This window comes from Diplotaxodon limnothrissa, linkage group LG11, assembly GCF_057381915.1.
Source record: "Diplotaxodon limnothrissa isolate DT_005_m linkage group LG11, D_limnothrissa_male_GT1.1, whole genome shotgun sequence".
NCBI classification, from domain to species: Eukaryota; Metazoa; Chordata; class Actinopteri; order Cichliformes; family Cichlidae; genus Diplotaxodon; species Diplotaxodon limnothrissa.
The window spans coordinates 848406-868955 of NC_140606.1; the positions used below are offsets into that span (position 1 = coordinate 848406).

A 20550-nucleotide genomic window follows, 5' to 3' on the forward strand; every position below is an offset into this window, starting at 1 on the left:
GCACGTGCACAGCTACGGGTCAGCAGTGGCAAGGTCTGTGTGGTCTGCTCATTTCCAGTGAGTAAATGGAACAAAAGAACCAGAGTGGAGCTGAGTCACAGGAGGGCATCCTGAAACCACGTGCACAGGAAAAATACACTGAAGATTCCTTTTCAGGAGGATGGTGGTTCGATCCTTGACTCCTCTGAGCCTAATGCCAAGATTGGTGCTGAAGAGGAGAATTACACAGGATGAATGTGGACAAGTCTATGCATGGAATAAAGTAGCTTTAATGCAGGTTTGGAACATCAGTCCATTTACCTGGTCAGGATTAAAAAGGCCTTTTTTATTTGATTCAGCTGCTGTTAACATCCAAGCAGCCATGAAATAAGAACAAAGTCAGAAGCAGTACTTACCACTGTAACTGTAACTGATCCTGTGCCCAGTTTGGATCATCTGCACCAATGACTGGATAATTATAGCACAGCTTAACTCATTTAGGACGGCCTTACTAAACTAAAGAGCATTTTTACATTAGGTTACACTACATGTCATGATATTACATTTTTATATTGAACTGTATGAGAACTAAATATAAACTGACAACACACATGATACTGATGCATGACCAAACATAGTGCTGGGCCATATCATACCGTTCACGGTAACACCGGTATAATGTTGGGCAATGATAAGAAAATGAAACATGGCGATAGAATATGGGTAAAACGTGCATGCACAGTGCCTTTGTTTACATACGCACATGGCGGAAAAAGCATGGCAGCGAATGAGAATGAGAAGGGAGAAAGTGGATCGTTGAATGAAACCATGAACCAGAACTGGTTTGTAAAAATGCTGCAGCTTCAGTGGTGTGGAACTGGTTTAGCTTTCGTCCGTCAGATACACAACAAAGCACTATTTTTGGTAGCGCATGCTAGCGGGCCGTCGTTATTACCGCGTTGTTTGGAAAATACGGCGCACTTTAAATCAATCCTTTGATTTTTCTGAAAGTCGACAGAGCCCCTTATAATCCCGTGTGCCTTATGTATGAACTCTGGTTGTGTTTACTGACCTCGAAACCATTTTATGTGCACGGCGCTCAGAAATCTGTCAAATGTTTCAGTACGACTTTTATGCTCCTTATATCTGGAACAAACTCCCAGAAAGCCTCAGATCAGCTGAAACACTCAGTTTATTTAAATCCAGGTTGAAGACTCACCTTTTCTCAGCTGCATTTGAATAAAGCACCAAATCCACACTTTTAAGCTTAAATTTCAAAACTTACATTAACTACTGATTTTATCTACTGTTCTGATTTTATCTGTTTTGATTTTACATACTGTTTTGTTTGTTTGTTTGTTTGTTTGCTAAGTGGGTTTAGAGCTCTGGGTAGCTCCCCAACTGGGTCTAGAGAGTATTTTAAATTCAGGGAATTTAAAATAGAAAGTAGCTCGTCCACAGAAGGACTGGTAGCTCCCCTTACGATAAGGGTTCAGATCGCGCGAACAGGTGTGAAATGTGTGTGTTTAGTTAGTTTGTTTGTTTGCTTGTTTTAATCAATTTTAAATCATGCTTTTTATTTGTTTTTGTTTCTAATGTCTCTGTAAAGCACTTTGAATCACCTTGTTGTTGAATTGTGCTATACAAATAAATTTGCCTTGCCTTGCCTAGTACGACTTTGCTAAGCTACGAAGCCGCACCGCTTGATGGATTGTCGGAGCATTACGGCTATCGTAGGCGGAGCCTCGCGGAGTGATACGTGCTGTGCTTCAACATAATGTTACCGTATTGTGTGTGTTTAACCTCTTTTTAAGTTTTGTGGATATTATACATGGTTATGCTGAGGATGTGTCGGCTCCACTGGAAATGCCTTTTGGTTAAACTGTCAGCGAGGAATTTGCATTTGCACTGTTAAATGTTTATATAACTTTAATGCAGATAAAAAACAGCTGCTTGTTTAAGTGAAAATACATTGATGGGTTTTTTTGCACTAATAAAGTTGTGGAGTTTTATTTTGTATTTTGTCTCGTGTCAATTATATCGTCAGTTATATCGTTATCACAAATTCTCAAATGTGTATGGTGATAAATATTTTTGGACATATCGCCCTGCTCTAACCAAACACATCGATCTATTAACGTGTTTATAGGCGGACGTTCTCCTACAGTGTTGTTAAAAAGGTTTACAGTGTATTTAAATCCTGGAAAAGCTGGCAAGTTTGACCGTCTACACACATTTTTAAAAGTTGTGTAACATGAATAATTCAGCAGTCAGATGAAGCAACAATGCAGAGTCGTGTGTACAGAGGATCCACTTTCACAGAGCTGGGTTCTTCTACCAAAACAATGTTTAAATGACACCCAGCTGATTGACTCAAAGCTCCCAACACAAAGTTGCTGAGCAGGTAGCATCACCACAGAGGAGAAATATGAGAACAGTGATATTCTGAGCACAGAGCATCAAATCATGGCTGGACTAAAGGTTTGTAAGAGGGGAGAGTGTACTGTGCTAACTGGATCACTTGTATCTAAAGCACGAACAGCAGATCAAACTATCAGAGGATCGATACATCAGGCTTTGTTCACTGAGACACTGAAGAGCAACCGTATGAACAATTCTCACACTCAGAATTTAGTAAATGAAAACACTCCAATCAGGTCATGGAGAGAAGGAGAAACAGGGAGGAAGGCTAACACATGGCAGCATTAGGCGTGGTGTATCCCAATGAATCACACTAAAGGTGGGTAAATCAATATGAAGGTGAAAAACACTGGCAGACAATGAATTATACACAGAGAAATGGGAGCATTCACCAGCAGTGAATCATCTCCACCCTGATAAATGAGAAGCAGTACTCCACCCTCGGGTTTGATCTTTGTGGGGAAGGACTCAGACGGAGACAGAATAATGAGCCCAGGCATCTCCAAGCTTTGAACAGCTACTTAAGACCACAAGCTCTGACTTGCCTTCAGTACAATGGTTCCTCCACTGCACATTTACTGAGAAAGGCAAACATCCTAATATGATTGAAATCTTTTTGAAACTCTCAGATATGCTATGAACGATAGGATGATAGGATGAACGATCAGGTCTGAACACAGGTCAACTGAACAGTCCTCTGACTCTTGTTTTGGACCTGATCACTGCCAGATACACTTCTCAAAACAGATCTGACTGCATCCAACCAGAAATAATAGGAAGTGAGATCATTAGGTTATGGATTAGCACCAGTATCGGTACCAGTACCCGTGCCAGTATCAGTACCAGTGCCAGTGATAGTATCAGTATCAGTACCAGAAAAGCAACATTTAACGAGTATAGTCCAACTGCTTGTGGTAAACACAGAAGGGTTGGTCATGATTTCCAAATTTCCAGATGTAAATAAATAAATAAAGTCATACATAAACACATAGTAGGCATAACATAACAACATAATATTTAATAACTACACCCTTTTTGGCTCCTACCTCAAAGCACACTGTGCGCTGTAAATCTTACGTGCTGCATAATAATAATATTTAGTGTTATATACACAATCACGATGGTGTTGTGTTTATTATATTGCTGGTTTTGTTTGCTTATTTTCTCTTTTTTTCTCTCAACAGGTGATCCAGGTGATATATATAAAAATGTGGTTTTTTTGCCCCCCGTCTTTTCTTTTCCCTTTTCTTTGTCCTTCATCACTATTCCTCTTCCCTGCTGTCTTTGTTTCCCTCCCTCCCCCCTGTCATGTCTGTCCCATCTGTAACAACTGAAAATAAAATAACATAAATAATAACAACATCCAACATGTGGCGGGACTTCTGCTGGAAGAACATTATACGCTATTTCATAACGCCTAAACAGAAGTCTAAATTCAGTGCTACACCTGCGTTTTGCTGGAGGAATTGTGGGGAAGACATGGCTGATTACGGTCATATATTCTGGTCCTGCCCACTCATACGACCCTTCTGGATGGAAGTTATAAAGATAATTACAGAGGTGTTGGGATTCCACGTGTCTTGTACATTTACCTCATTGTATCTGGGATATTTTACAGACGATTTAGTTACAGATGATGTTTACCTTCTGAAAGTTCTCTTGGCTTCTGCGAAGAAGGCCATAACAAAACGCTGGCTCTGTAGAGATCCTCCCACTGTAACACTTTTTACCTCTATAGTGGAAGACGTCAAATTGATGGAATGTATGACTTTCACTCTGCGACTGCAGGGAGATTTGGGAAGGAGACGGTGGAGAAAATGGCTGGACTTTACAGCTTGTGGCAGCACCCTTTGATGCATAGAATTAGTAATGCAGACTTGTTGACGTATGTATGTGTGGATGTGCAGATGTATGTACAGGTGTATGTTATCTTCCCATGACCTCATACTGTTTCTGTTTTTTCTTTTTTTCTTTTATCTTGCTGCATAAAAATGTTCCTAAACAAATAAAAAGTGTTAAAAAAATAATAATAATAACAACAAAGGTCAATCAAATGGACCAACACAGCAAGGCAGGGATGGTAAAGTAAATCCGTTGGGCTTCTCTCTTTGCCTTCAGACAATAATTCTGATGGCAAAAGAACCAGACGGGACAGGCGGCCAAAAAAACAAAAAAACACAACAACTTTTTTATCAGTAACAGTTTGGATTTATGTTTCTCATTGAATCCTGGCAGCAGAGAATGAATTTGTCCCCCTTAATGAGCTCTGCCTGGTCGGCTGTCACTTCATCGGGACTCCGCGTTTGGACCATCGTGGTGGTGGACGTGGCACCGTTTACTGGGACAGTTTGTCCTGCAGAGTTATGGACTCTGAGACTTTCCCCTCCTTTGAGTCACAACTTCATACGGTTGGTTCATCAAATATACTTTACTGTGTTTTATTTTACCATCCTCTCAACCCTGCTGGTGTTTTTATTCAGGATTTTACAGACTTTTTATCTTCCACTATTCAACTGGAGAAAGTCTTAATGATCAGGGATTTCAGCCTGCACGTGGACGATCAGGATGCGGACGATCAGGATACGGATGATGCTTGCTCTGAAATGTTCTTATTTGTTGGACCCTCATGCGATCACTGATGCTGATGTTGCTACTCAGGGTTTTAACAATCATTGTCTGGAGATATTAAATTCGGTGGCACCTATGAAGTCTGTCATTGCTGCCCGGAAAGAGCTCATCCGTGGATAAATGATGACATAAGGAAAGTCAGAAGAATCTGTAGGAAAGTAGAACGCCTTTGGAAAATCAACTAAACCTGAAGTTCACAGGCTCCACCTTAGGAAACTTTGGGTTTCCCTTCACGAAAACATAAAAACAGCCAGATCAGGATATTTCAGCTCAGCTAATCTCATCAAATAAGAGAAATTTGGAGGTGCAATTTGAAACCATAAACTCTATTGTTTTCCCCGTGGTCCACCCAGTACCCGTGACCTCTAAATCTGAGAGTGATGACTTTCTAAATTTCTTCGTGGATAAAGTTAATAATGTCCGTAAGAGCATTAGTTCTTCAATACTGTCTGTTTGTGTCTCTGGTCCACCTCCCCCTCATTTACTGTCAGTGTTTAACCCAATGACCATACATGACCTTTCACTCCTGCTGGATACAATGAAAATCGAATAGTTATGCCTATAACTTCTGTTCCCTGAAGGAGATGAACGAGGTACAACACATAAGTACGGGATATCACGCCCTCGCGTGTCCTGGCTGAAGAAACTTTATTCATGCCTTTAAGGCAGATGACGTGTGATGACACGCGCACGGCCCCGCCTGCACATATAGCCGCTGTCATCACAGTCATCCCTCAGTTCGATAGCCGCTCTTCACCGAGCCAAACTGCTCAGTGGGGCCACCTTGTGTTGTACCTCGTTCCTCTCCTTCAGGGAACAGAAGTAGACATACATGTTCCCTTTCAGTCGATTCACTCAGTACAACACATCACCACATCCTTAGTGAGCGGTAGACCCAGCAGAAAGGACAGCATGAGCCACCAAAGGGGCTGTAACGTCCAACCGATAAAACCGCACAAAAGTGTCCAGTGATGCCGCACAAATATCAGCTACAGGCACCCCTTTAAAAAGAGCCCATGAGGTTGCCACCCCCCTGGTGGAATGAGCTTTCACCCCGTGGGGCAAAGCAAGACCTCTGGTGCCATATGCCAGTGAGACAGAGCTCTACCTCTATTTGGATTAGCGAAGCAGACAAACAGCTGGTCACATAAACGCACACTCTGAGTGCGCTCAATGTAGGTGCGTAGCACACGCACTGGACAAAGAGAATGCATCCTCCTCTGCTCCTCAGATGCAAAAGGAGGGGAGCAAAAGCTCAGCAACTCAAACTCCACTGAGCTATAAGACGCAGGCATGATCTTGGGAAAATAGGCAGCATTTGGACGCAATACAACCTTGAGACCATCAGGAGAGAACTGTGTGCAGGAGGGATGCACAGAGAGCGCATGAAGGTCACCCACTCGCTTTGCTGAAGCCAAAGCGAGAAGTAATGCAGTCTTATATGAAATTTCATAGCCACAGACTCAGTGGGTTCAAACGGGGGCTATAAAGGGCCCCCAGCACCAAAGACAAGTCCCAAGCAGGGACACTGGACTTAAGCACAGGTCTCAGCCGGTGAACCCCTTTCAGAAAATGTATGGCAAGGGGATGTGCACCTGGTGTCACCTCATCAAAGCCAATATGACAAGCAGATATAGCTGCTAAATAAACCTTAACTGTCGAAAATGAAAGGCCCTTATCCAGCAGCTCCTGCAGGAATGTCAAAACATCCACAATAGAGCACTGAAATGGGAGAGTGTGGCAGTCCTGGCACCATGTAAAGTGTAAAGTGTGCGTGTTAGTCCCCATAGGGAAATAGTTCCTCTGCATTTAACCCATTCACCCAGTGAAGCAGTGGGCAGCCGCCAGTGCAGCGCCCGGGGAGCAGTGTGTAGGGACGGTACCTTGCTCAGGGGTACCTCAGGGTAGCCGTTCAGTGGAGTCGAACCCCCGACCTTCCGATCATGGGGCCACCACTCTACCTACTGAGCTATCCCTGCCATTGCTCGAAGGCTCACCATTTGTAAGCATACAAGCCTCTAGTAGATGAGGCCCTAGCGCTCTGAATTGTCGCTTTCACACTAGGTGGCAAACCCTTAGCAATCAAGTTTAACCTCTCAGCAGGTAAGCATGAAGGCGCCACAGATCCGGGCGCAAATGAACCACTTCTCCGCCCGCCTGAGAGAGGAGGTCCCTACGGAGAGGAAGCTGCCAAGGACTTGCTGCTACCAGGCTGATTATCTCTGCATACCACGACCGTGTGGGCCACCAAGGGGCCACTAGAATCAGAGAGAGGGAATGCCGACGCACTCTCTCTAGAAGTGGAGATATCATTTCCGCTGGGGGAAATGCATACAGGAGCACGTCTGGCCATTGGTGCGCTAGCGCGTCCAAGCCCAAGGGTGCATCGTGGTCGACTATGGAGAAGAACAGGGGGCAGTGAAGCAAAAAGATCTATTTGCCCCTTGCCAAATAGGTCCCAAATCTGAGCCACTATTAAAGGGTGTAACCTCCATTCTCTCACCAGAGGACCCCCTGGAGAGAAGGTCCGGCCCCAGGTTCAGGTGGCCCGGGACATGGGTGGCTCTTAGAGACAGAAAATGAACACCATAACAGCAGAGAGTGAGACAGCTTCAACAGGGGAGGAGAGTGTGTTTCTCCCTGCCTGTTTATGTAAGACACCACTGTTAAATTGTCCGTCCTGACTAAGACATGCTGGCCCTTCAGGACTGGACAGAAATGCTTTAGAGCTAAGAACACTGCTAACAGCTCTAAGTGCGGACCAGATCCCTCGCACCCTTGCACAGCGCTCCCCACCCTCTTAGGGAAGCATCTGTGGACACCACCTTGCGAAACAACACCCTCCCGATCCGAGAGCCCTGATGCAGCAGCCTGGGCTCCCTCCAAGGACGGAGAGCTAGCATGCAAGACGCGGTTACCTGCAGCCTCCTCCGGAGGTGACGCGATGCACACAGGCGGTGAGAGAGAGTCCAGTGTTGAAACGCTCTCATTTTTAACAGTCCAAGTGGCACTACGGCGATCATAGATGCCATCATGCCCAACAAACGTAATAGCGTCTGGAAACGCAGTCTGCGTCCCAACTGAAATTGAGCGAGGCAGCGATGAAACGCGGCCACTCTGTGCTCCGACAAACGTGCGCGACTGGAAAGCGAGCATATTTCCAAACTGAGAAAAGAAATCTGCTGACTCGGGATTAGCGAGCTCTTTTGAACGTTCACAGAGAACCCCAGTGTCTGAATGTGTGACAGAACCAGCGACAGCTGTGTCTCCGCCTGCTCTCTGGAGCAAGCTACGAGAGCCCAGTCGTCTAGGTAGACTAAGATGCGGATGCCTCTCTCTCTGAGGGGCGCTAGCGCTGCTTTGGCACATTTCGCAAAGGTGCAAGGAGCGAGCGACAGCCCGAACGGCAGCACTAGGTATCCGTAGGCTACGCCCTTGAATGCAAACCTCAGAAACTGCCTGTATTTCGGGTGTATAGCCACATGAAAAAAAAGCATCTGTTAGATCGATTGTTGCAAACCAATCTCCCGGGCCGACCGCATTCAAGAGCTGTTAGCATCTTGAACCTGTACGTTTGTAGATACGTGTTCAAGACTCACAGGTCGAGGATGGAACGAAGCCCTCCCCCTTTTTTCGGAACAACAAAATAACGGCTGTACCAACCTTTGTCTGCTTCCGAAGTGGGGACCACTCGTATTGCTCTTTTCTGCAATAGTGCCTTTATTTCCTCTCTGAGTATCATCACCGCCTCGGTGTTGACAGTCGTGTTTACGACTCTCTGGAAACGAGGCGGCTTGACCCGGAACTGGAACCGGTAACCCATGGCAACAGTTCGCAGCACCCACGGAGAGGGGGCGCAAGCACGCAACTGAGGGAAGTGAGCAGCCAGCCGGCTGACCTGCAGCACCGTCGGCAGGGCGTTGTCGCCCCCCAGTGTGTCTGCAGGGGACTGCATCACCTGCCCGACCTGGCTCATTCTGCCTGCAGGCTGAGCATTTGTGATTGTTTGAGAATAAACGACACTCTTTATTGATTGTAACATGGGAACATGTACATTCATACATTTTGTTGGAGGCACCTTTTCTGGGGCACAACAATGAAAAACAGCGGGAACACTCGATGTGGTCACCTGAACATTTAACACACCTGAACAGGGAGTTACCTGAGGCATTTTGTGTGCAGGGGTTTTGTGCTTGGGAGACAGTGTTAGGAAAGTGCAGCGCCTTCTGGGGCTGACAACCTGAACAAAACTTAAGCGGCACCTCTTGGGTGGCAACAGAGGGGTAAAAGCAGCATCTCCCTGCTGCTGGACCCCTTCTCCACTCGAAACCACAGCTAGGAGGGCTGAGGCTTCTTCCTCCTGGGCGTCGGTTCCCGCCGGGGGCCCGAGGGTGGACCTTTGCTCCAGGCTGACTGGCGTGGAGCTCGGGCCGGAGGATGTGCTCTCGCTGGCGGCACACCCACTTCAGCAGTGGACACCAGTCTCTTGCCAGTCGGCAGAGGAGCGGCGGGCCTGTGAGAGCTGGCTGCGGGCTTGGGCTGACGTCTGGGGATGATGTCGCGCAGAGCTTCCGTCTGCTTCTTCCTTCAGATCGAATCTAGCCTGAATGGCTTCAAGTGAATGTCTGAATATCCCAGCTGCAGACACTGGTGCGTCCAGATATACAGCCCTGTCCCTATCTGGGACGTCAGAGAGGGTCAGCCACAGGTGCCTCTGCGCCACTACTGTCGAAGCCATCCCTCTGCCAAGGGAGAGTGCTGCACAGCGAGACGCACGGAGGATGTGATCTGTGGCAACTCTGACCTCGTTAAGAAGAGGTGCCAGCGGGCTGTCATCAGGAATCAGCGATCTGAGCTCCGTCAGGCACATCGCCTGGTACATCTGGAGCATGGTGACGGAGCTCATGGCGCGAGTAGTGCCGGCATGAGCCCGATAAATCTTCTCCAGCTGCAAAGCAGAGAATCTGCCGTACTTGGACAGCAGAGTTGCGGGGCCGCCGACACCATGGTTATGGGACGGGGTCAGATAAGCAGCCAGAGACGGCTCCATAAGGAGTGGGTTAGCTAAGCCAGCCCCCTCGGCGCCGTCCAATTCCATGGACTGTCCATAGCCGGGCATAGTGACGCAGGTAGACAGAGGTTTGTCCCATGATGCTGTTAGCTCGCACACAAAGTCTGGGAACATGAGCTGGCGGAGGAGAGGGCCAGTCACATGCAGCTTCTCAGCAGCACGGCGAAACAGGGAGAAAAGAGTGGCATCATCGTGGCCGACCGGCGCAGCAGCAGCGGCACATTGGGCCGACAATGAGCTCTCCTGCTCATCCTCTGACAAACCATGGATGTCCAGGCCGATGTCCAGCACATCATCGTCTTACTGGGGAGCGCTGCAGAGTTCAACCCAGGCTGAAGCCCGTCAGCGCTCCTGCATGGTTCCGGCTCGTCATCGGCTAACCCATCAACATATTCCATGTGGTCAGCCCAGCTAATTGCGGGGACATCAACCAGATAATCCTCGTCTTCAGACTCGGACGAAGCCAGGGCTCCAGACTTGGAAAGGAGAGGGTCATGCTGTGCGACAGCCCAACACTTTTTCCACAAACATCAACCGTCTTTCCAGGGTCGAGATTCTTACTCTGGATGGCATTACCTTGGCCTCCAGTAACGCTGTGAGGAACCTTGGAGTCATTTTTGACCAGGATATGTCCTTCAACGCACATATTAAACAAATATGTAAGACTGCTTTCTTCCATTTGTGCAACATCTCTAAAGTTAGAAATATCCTGTCTCAGAGTGACGCTGAAAAACTAGTTCATGCATTTATTACTTCCAGGCTGGACGACTGTAATTCATTATTATCAGGAAGTCCTAAAAACTCCCTGAAAAGCCTTCAGCTAATCCAAAATGCTGCAGCAAGAGTCCTGACAGGGACTAGAAAGAGAGAGCAGATTTCTCCTGTTTTGGCTTCCTGTTAAATCCAGAATTCAAATCCTGCTCCTCACATACAAGGTCTTAAATAATCAGGCCCCATCTTATCTTAATGACCTTGTAGTACCATATCACCCTATTAGAGCTCTTCGCTCTCGCTCTGCAGGCCTACTTGTTTTCCATTAGTACCTACTCGGATCGACTGTTCACAGTTTTCGGGGTTTTCATTAGGTCATAGTACTTGGTACCGGGTACTAAAATAGTTCCTGCACAGCCAGGATTCCAAGCGATCCGAGCAGGTACTAAAATGTGATGTTGTCAGACCGCATGCTAGCAACTGGCTCGTCAGTGGCGTCACTCGATGAGACATGAGAGAGTCTCATGCACAAAAATCAAAACCACCATTTTTGAAACCCGGCGATGAGGGAGATGGCTACAAAACCAACGGCGTGGTCCCCGAGTGTGACGAAAAGCCACAGAGCGAGCAGCAGGTGTATCATCGCCTCCACCTCCATCTTTGTTCTATGGTTTGTGTCGTATACCAATTACGTCACAGGACACTCGGCCGCGTTGCTATGACGATGACCACGCATATTAGGTGGTAATCAGCTGTAATGGAAAACCAGTTGATAATGGAAGAAGTCAACATAGGCTTAAAATTATAAAGATGTAAAGTTTCTGAGATATCTCCCTGCTACTGTACTGAACTCCCCTCACTATGAAATGACATGACCAAATCTGTATGTAACTAAATGGCTTTGCAGTCCGCGGTTCCCGCCTGCACTCAGCACCCACCACAAAATGTCAGCAATCCAAGGTCACCAATGAGAAATAATAAGAAGCGAGTTTCTCCATTGTTGGCTTTAATGCCACAGAGTGCAAAGCCTTTAAACTTTAGTGTTGACTTTGGAGTCACACAGAGGTAGATGCATAGAGAGCCTGCAGGTGCACTCTCACAGTGTGTTTCCGTGTGTGTCTCTGCTCACACACACACACACAGCAGTCTACACCTGAGGATGTCTGTGGGAAAGTTGGCTTCCAAATGTCAACTACATGAGAAACATTGGAAGCAACTGGAACCAGCTGAAGTTGTACAATTCTGACTCTGTGCTAAATTGATAGAAGGGCAGTGGGGTAGGGGCAGATGAAAGCCTGGACATATAAGTGAAGTGTTGAAAATCCACAGGCACAAAATGGTTTCCTGCTTCATATAAGAATGTGAAGAATAGCAAATTAGAGGTTCAAATAGGGTGAGAAACAGACCCGTGCAACGAGCAGCCTAATCTGCTTTACACAGGAAGATGTAGATCCAAACAAACCCCAAAGCTGCACAGCAAATCCCTCACACAAAAACTTACACTCCAGTGTTTGGACATTTAAACAGCTGTCACTCTTCAGGGCTGCTGTTTCACCACGTCATACAACGCTTACGTCAAAAATATAAAATACAAATATAAAAACACGTGCTGGCTAGTCACAGGAGCACGCTCAGTGAGAGACTGAGATTACCCATAATGCACCACAGAATGACACAGCAAATCATCTCAGTATTCTTGATATTTATTTATAATCACCTCTGTTAGTCCTTGATATTTATTATTGAGTGATCTGTAAATACTGGTGCGATTTCTTACATTTGAAAATTCTGTAACATATTGCATTGTTTAAATAGTTCGTCTGTTACTGTCCTGGAGCAACTGTAACCCACATAATGTGCTTAGAGATTAATAAAGTATTCTGATCCTGGTTCACTGAAGTTCACTGAGAGACAACAGTTCCCACTTAGACTGAGGTGGAGCTGTCTGTCAGCGGCAGAGCTAAAAACTAACTGAGGGCAGTCTTGATGCTCAATCATCCAGGCAAGAAAGCCCACAAAGGTTGATTCTGTTCATCTGGACGTGGAGCTTTCAGACTGCAGAGAGCTGAGGAAACATTCCCCAGCTCTCTGTGATCACTGGTCATGACAGTCATACAATTATTGCATATTATGATCCTGAACCTCACAGCCACTGCTGCTGGTTTCAGTCATTGTTTAAATGTCCTGCTTATAAGGCTGGAAACCTGCAGTCAGCTGGGACTGAAGAAGTCAGCTGATGAGTGACGAACGTTACTCCAGATGAACAGAATCAACTTTGTGGGTAAATGAAGGTTAAAACAGTTTAGCAGACACAGCTGTGGTGTCGAGCTCAAGTTACTGCACTCACAAACCTCGTGTCCACTCTATGCTTTATGCTGTGCTGCACTTTATGCTTAAAGAACATCAGCTATGCTGATTATTTTGTGACTGTATGCTTTCCAGGATGTGGATAATGTTTCCATGGAGCAGACGTTCAGCACAACAAGCTGCTCGGTCAAAGTCTAAACTCTACACAATAGCACACAAAGTCTTTGCAGTACAAATTTAGTCACATCCAGATGTTACTGGTCTGACAATGAGACTCAGAAAAGAAAGAAGCACATGACTGAGGCGGACACACAGCTCCGCCCCTCACTAACAGCTCCTTCATGTTCATGTTAGGAGGAATTTAAACGTGTCCGTAGAGCTTCAGTTTCATCAACACTGAAGTATTAAACAGTTTTGTCCAAGATAAGCAATGACCTGAGAGCCTCCATCGTTTATCATTAACACAGTGGCTGTAAAATACTGAACCAAGGCAAAGTGGATTACAGACACACAGAGAACCAGATGTGCAGAGCAGAACCAGATGTGCAGAGCAGTGGGTGCACCACAGCTGAGTCCAGAGCATGAGATAAAGTGAACAGCAGACCAACAGGACGGGCTTCAGGCCTGCACAGCACAGCTGAGGATGCAGAGCTGCAGGCTGATGTGTCGTCTGGTTGTAGCCAGCTGCACGGCTGACAGTGACGTTTCTATATTTTAACTTTCTTAACTCTTGTTCTACAATAATGAAAATATGTGCATGTTAGGTATTGTGCTGTTTGCGCACCCATTCATTTATTAGTAGGTTGTAAAATGTATCACCACGATCGATGGTGAAAATGAACAAGTTGACTAAGAAAGGACTTCTTCACCAACACTGGTGTAGCTGCAGAGGTAAACATCTTCCCTGTGATGCAGCCGAGTTTGAAATTCTACTGTGGTGACGACCCTGAGGCAAATATGAAGAGGCGCAGCAGCACGCAGTGATCATTCAGCTGCTGACAGAAGAAACACAGCTGATGGCAGTCACTGCTTTTACACTCATCCTGCTTTTCCCGAGGAACACTTTGCTTTTGTTCCTTAAACTGTGAATATAAGTTCATCACTATCTCTAAATACCTTTGTATTGATGCAACACTTTTCCTTCTCTTGGCTTCAGAATAGACAGCTGATGGCTAACAGCACGGCAACAAGTGCACCCCTGCCACACTGAACACACCAGCACATCATCTGCATCACCGCTGAGCTCAGGTTTCATTTCCACTCTTTGTTTTCATCATCGTTAAATCACAGAATTCCAAAAATATACGTTTGATTTGACAAAGTGAATATTTACAGCCATTTTCACACCTACAGTGTGTTTACTGTGGTCATGTTCACGATATGAAGGAACAGCACTGGAGTTAAACTGGAGCCGACACTACGTCTCCAAAGGGTGTTTGTGTCTGCACTCAACGAAGAGGAAGAACAGACCACACAGCCCTGGTGTGAACACGCGTATTCATTATACTAATCATTTAGATGATTTCACTGCAGAATCTACTAAAAAACAAACACCACCAAACGTGCACTGAATGCATCGTTTCTTTGGCACCACAGTCAAAGATGTGTTCAAATACCTGTGGACAGAGAGGGACTGAAATGTCCTCGACCTGTGACCAAAGAGAACAGCAACACAACGAAAACCTTACAACAACAAACACAATCAAACCTTGAAATCCCTTTGACACCTACAGCTAAAGCTCCGTGTGTTCACAGCTCATATCCAAGCACACACCAGCAGCCCCAGTAAGAGCCTTGATATGGGCAAAGGATCAAAGCAGTTATCAGGAAAATTATGGATACAAGTGAAAGACAAAAGGGTCCACATCCTGTTACCTGGTGAATTTACTGTAACACTGTTGCTATCATTTTCTAATAGTTCTAATCAGTGTCCCAGGTCACACGGTGGGAAAAACAAACCCTAGTCAGGCACTGGCAGCACTGGTACATCTCTCCTTATGGTCTTAACTGTGTGCACATTAGGCTCCTAATATTTCCAGGTCTTTATTGCCACTGAAGGTCAAAATGTACAAGTCTGAAATGTGCAGAGGTAAAGGCCAAGTATGGTTTAACAGCCAGGACATGATAACTCCAGTGCTGCTGAAGGTCAGCGTGATAGAATCAATAGATGTTGCACAACAATAAACATAACAGTGGGAGAGGTCAAACTTCACAGAAATGTAGTGATGAAAGCATCACAACAGTCTGTCAGGTTTATAATCAAGCGTATGGATGACCTCCAAGCCTGCTACGAGCTGAGCACCGTGCAGGACGACATGACAGCAGATGGTGCTTTAGAGGTGGGGTTCGTACTAGATGGTCTAGGGCAGGATGATGCATGTCCTATTCCTGAGTGTTTGCAAAGCCAAGTTACCATAACAACCAGTGTAGACGCTGTAGCACTGGTGAATCTGTACAAACAATCTGATTGGTCCACATGAAGAAACAGTGCAGACAGATATTAAATATGACAGAGGCACTGATTTCTGATGATGGGAAGATGATGTGTGAGGATAAAAACAACCCTGAAACACCAACTTCAGTCAACACTTCTGCATAAAATGAGTTCCTTACTTTCCAGTGACTTCTATTAATGCGCATGTTATATATTGACCTAACCTTCAGGGTTAATACGAACAGACCAGTGGTACAGACCTCGTTCTGCAGCTCATCGTTGCTCCTGTGTGAGGCCAGCATTTCAAACAGAGACGTGCACAGCTCCTCTGGGTTGGATGACATCATGTTGCCTCCACACAGATATTTATCTACTTCTGTTCTAAGGATGGAGCCATCCCCCGGGGTCAGGGGGCTTCCTGTACTGGACGGAGCCTCTTCACTGATGCCCTTCTTGCCGCTCTTTTGGTTGTTGAAAAAGTTGATGAAATCCAAGCTGGCACTCTCTTCCTGGATACCGGAGAAGGGCAGCCCCTCCAGTGGGTCGAGTGTGTAACCGTCATGTGAGAAAGCAATGTTGCGCCCAAAAGCGGCGCTTCGGTCCAGGTTGCGGCAGGAGCGTTGGCTCTGGATAAAGTCTTCGACTCGGGAGTCACCGAGCAAAGCCACCAGTCGACCCACAGAGGCGCAGGACGCTTCAGCTGCCGATGATGGAAAGGGACCGAACATGTGTTTGATGGCCCGAGTCTCCTCTGTACCAACGTGGTCTTTGTTGTGGAAGGTTTCAAACAGGAACACGGCTGCGCTTTCACCCACCGCCTGACCGAGTTCAGAAGCCACTGTGGAACAAGCACATGCACACCACAGTTAGCACTGCAGCGTTATGCACAGAATTTACAGTTAGGTCCACACATGTTTGAACAAAAACACACTTTGGTCATTTTATATTTGCAAGAACCAAGAGTTTGTAAAGGCATCGAACTCTGACTGCAACCCAAAATAGGTTTCCAGACTCGAGACGAACTGAAGGTAGAGACACCTGTAAACATGCAACAACTGAAGGCAACTGCAGCAAAGGCGTGGCTGAGCTTCTCGTGGAAGCAAACACTGCACCTGGCTGTAGACGCTCCCAACTGCAACAAACCTGCACATCCAACTATTCGAAGCACAGCTGCCAGTTCTACCCTCAGCCTCCTGCCTGAGTTATGACACTGACAAATGGTAAATATCCTGTATTTCTGTAGCGCTTTTACTAGTCCTTTACACGTCCAGTCATCCACCCAGTCACACACTGGTGACTACAGTGGAAGCTACATTGTAGCCACAGCCACCCTGGGGCGCACTGACAGAGGTGAGGCTGCCGGACACTGGTGCCACCGGGCCCTCTGACCACCACCAGTAGGCAACGGGTGAAGTGTCTCGCCCAAGGACACAACGACCGAGACTGTCCAAGCCGGGGCTCGAACCGGCAACCTTCCGATTACAAGACGAACTCCCAACTCTTGAGCCACGATCGCCCAAGATTGTGGCACAACTACATTTTCAAAAACCCCGACCCGAGGGTTGAAGTCACTGAGATTCGAACTCATCAAAGCTGCCCCGTTCTCGAGTCATTGCATTCACAGACTTGGGTGTCCACGCTGCACTGCAATCAAATCAACTGTTCGAGTATACAGAAGTAAAACTCTAAAAGTGTGTCACTGTCCAGAAACCCACGGATGTTCCTGTACCCGCCCCAGAGAAACACCAAACTCTACCTTCTACATGAACTCTGTTATAATGTCAAGTCATAAAAAGCCAATAATGCCAGGAAAGAAGGACGCAGTCACTAATCAATCGACTCATTTAAATGCATGATGTTGTTCAGCAGTCACATACTGCCAGCAGTATCAGTCGACTGGCTTCAGCTGTTAGCATGACCGGAGCTTCTGTCAGTAACGTCCACGTGAGGTTTATAACCCACAGGATTCATTAAACACTAGCTGCCCTGTGAGGAACGGACCTGGTTTCCTTTTCTTCCTTGAAACCCAGTGTGGCCCAAACACTGGCAGAAAGGAGAATTTCCATCTTAAGGGAAAATGGATGTAATGATTATCATTTTAATGATGACGATTATTAGGATTGCTGCAACAATCACCTTTACCCTTTCTATTACCATTAGCTGTGCCTAGACAGCAGCACTGCTTTATATGGCCATTAAATCTGTGCACAGCACTATTAATAGTGCTAGAAAGAGTCGGCAGCTCTAAGCAGGAAAGGCCAAACACGAGCTAACTGTTCCTGCACCTCATTTAAATATTATTCCAAACAATTCATACTTTAGCAGAACTGCACTTAAAAAAAAAAAGAAATGCAGCATAATTGTCCAATTAGAGGAAAAAATGTCAAAAGGACAGAGGCAGACTAGAGCAAAGAAGGCTGGAGAGGCAAAGTGAAAACAGATGAAAAGGATTTAAACCAATTAAAACGGCCTAAAAAAAGCAGCAGCTCGTGGTTGCACGTTACAAACACAATGGCTGTTTTCATCCTCGAGAGCATCCTAAGAACAACTTTTCATTTGGATCTAGTCACACAGTTTGAGGGCAGCTCCAACACACAAACGAGCACACACACTGTTAGTCTGACTGGTGAACGGTGAGCAGCCAATCAGATCCTCGCAGGGTTTCCTCAGAGCTCAGTAACACATGGACAGACTTTAACTCTGCCATCAAACATGCTGTTTGGTTTGAGCTGCTCTGTGTTTGAACCATCACATGGAAGACGTGTGAACAGTACAATAACCACATGATCACATTAACAGCTGATAGAGTACAGCCATTAAAACTACCTGCAAAATCTTCCATGTTGCTTTTGCAGAGAATTCCCCCAAATATAACCTACCAACACTGCATGATGTCATTTTGGCCCCGCCCTTCTTTATTCAGGGTTTTAATGAGTATAAACAGAAACAGGCATTCTGAGGTTTTCATGAACGCTTCTCCAGCTTCACACAAACACGAGTTACAGCTGAGGTGTGCCTCCTTACCCATCTGTTTGGCTGCCAGGAGCAGGCTCTTCAGCTCCTGACTGGCAGCTTGCTGCTGACTTTTGTCCTGATGCTCGGTGCAGAAATGGACAATCTTCTGCCACGTCAGGCCCTCTCTGGCAAACAGCTCCTGTCTCTTCAGACGCTTGGCCTAATGAGTCACAGAGAGAGATGCAATTACACTTCAAGAAGAGCAGCACTCACTGCTCTGATCACAAGTATCTGGAAATGACCACCTTTAGTTAACAGCACTTAGCCTGTGCATTACTAACAACACTGTATTTCTAAAGTATTTCTATTATATTTCACTGAGCATATGAGAACCTATACTATTAATTACACAGGCCCAGTTTACTGACTGAGGGCAGGGTTCATCAACAGAGACTGAATCATGGGTCCACTCCCACGGTTCACTGTTTGAACCTTTGTCAGTACGAGGTCGACTCACCTAAAAGCCGATGACACTGTGAGTGATATGGAACAGCTCTGTTTGTTTTCATGCTTACTGATCAGTAGAGCTGCCACGATTAGTCGACTAGTCACGATTACGTCGACTATAAAAATCGTTGACGGCTGATTTAATAGTCGGCGCCTCGTTTGAAGCTTTGTAAGATCCCAAAAGACGCAGGAATAAGTAGCAGGATTTAAGAGTGTAATAACGCACTGAAACAGAAGATGGCAGCACTGCATGTACAAGGATGCCAGCTGCCGTTAAACCCAGAAGAAGAAGAAGCTGTGTCCCAGAATTCATAGCGCGGCCCAGCTCAGTTTCCAACAATGGCGGCAGCTAGTTAGTTTTAATGTTACTCTTATTATTCTTTCTGGGTCACAAAATAAACGTTTAACATATTTTCAAAAGCGCTCCGACGTTTTCGGAGACGTCTGTTACCCACTAGCTCGATAGCTAGCCGGGGGCAAGGCTAACTAGAGCCGTGAGAACACCGGACTCCCGGCAAATCGTTTTCAAACCCACCGCCGTCTTTCGCTACTCAGGTTAAACATGATATATGAGTCACTTAGATAACTTAACAATGTTATTGTTTGGCTTTTTTTTAGTATTTTATTTGTTCCTGAGTAAATCAGTTATAGTTATAGTTTTTACACAGCTGAATAAACATCAAGCAGACAGCTGATTATCAGAAGTGTGAGATGCTGGAGAATATACTCCGGTGTCCTGTTATAGTTTAGATAGCAAGGAGTTTATTAAACTTCAAACAATCTGCAGATTTCATTAAAATGTAATAAACTATCATCTTGTCTTTATTTTTAGTTAGCACCTGAAACACTTAAAGCTGTAAGCTAATGATAGTTATATAAGAGCAGATGCTGCTGGTGCAATAAGCTGTAGTTTTACTCCAATGGATGATGATCTGATTAGTCGACTAATCGCAAAAATAATCGGTGACTAATCGACTATCAGAATAATCGATTGTGGCGGCCCTACTGGTCAGTGCTGATCTCATTTACTGCTAATATAATGCTCGTTGTTTCTGCTTTTTCACTGACACCAGAACAGTGCAGTTCACACGTGTCGTGGACTCTTCATGCACGCTCAGCGCTCAGGAGGTCAGAACAAGCATTAACATAACGACTCCGTTACAATCAGCATCTGCACGTCTTCCAAAGCTGAGAGATAATGTTGGGCTGCCTTCAGCTTGCTTTTCCACGGAGAAACACTTTCTGCTTAGAGGATTTAACGAGAGCTTAGCTAGCTGAAGATCAGTGGTTGAATAGCATGCTCAGTTTCATTTTAAACACAAGGAGCTGATCTGAGAAACTAAAGAAAAGCAGGGACACCTCTCAGTTACAAACAGTAATGCTGACTGGCAGGGAAAAGGAAACATGGACACAAATATATGGAAGTCATCAGTGAGCAGAGGACAGGAAGCTGGCAGGTAAAGGTGAGCGTACAGCACCTCAGCTGACCTCGTTCCTCTAGCAAAGTACTTGATCCTTATTTGTTTCAGTAAGAAAA

General features: G+C 45.8%; 1 protein-coding gene across 1 annotated transcript in view; it reads right to left on the reverse strand.

The window, feature by feature from the left end:
* Positions 1–20550, reverse strand: part of ascc3 (activating signal cointegrator 1 complex subunit 3) — a 158477-nt gene that overhangs the window by 133882 nt on the left and 4045 nt on the right. The window contains exons 4-5 of the mRNA XM_085366077.1: positions 18576–18726; positions 15812–16389 (exon numbers count right to left, since the gene is read on the reverse strand). Of these exons, the coding sequence (XP_085222203.1) occupies positions 15812–16389; positions 18576–18726 (729 nt within the window). The remainder of the gene's footprint in view (positions 1–15811; positions 16390–18575; positions 18727–20550) is intronic.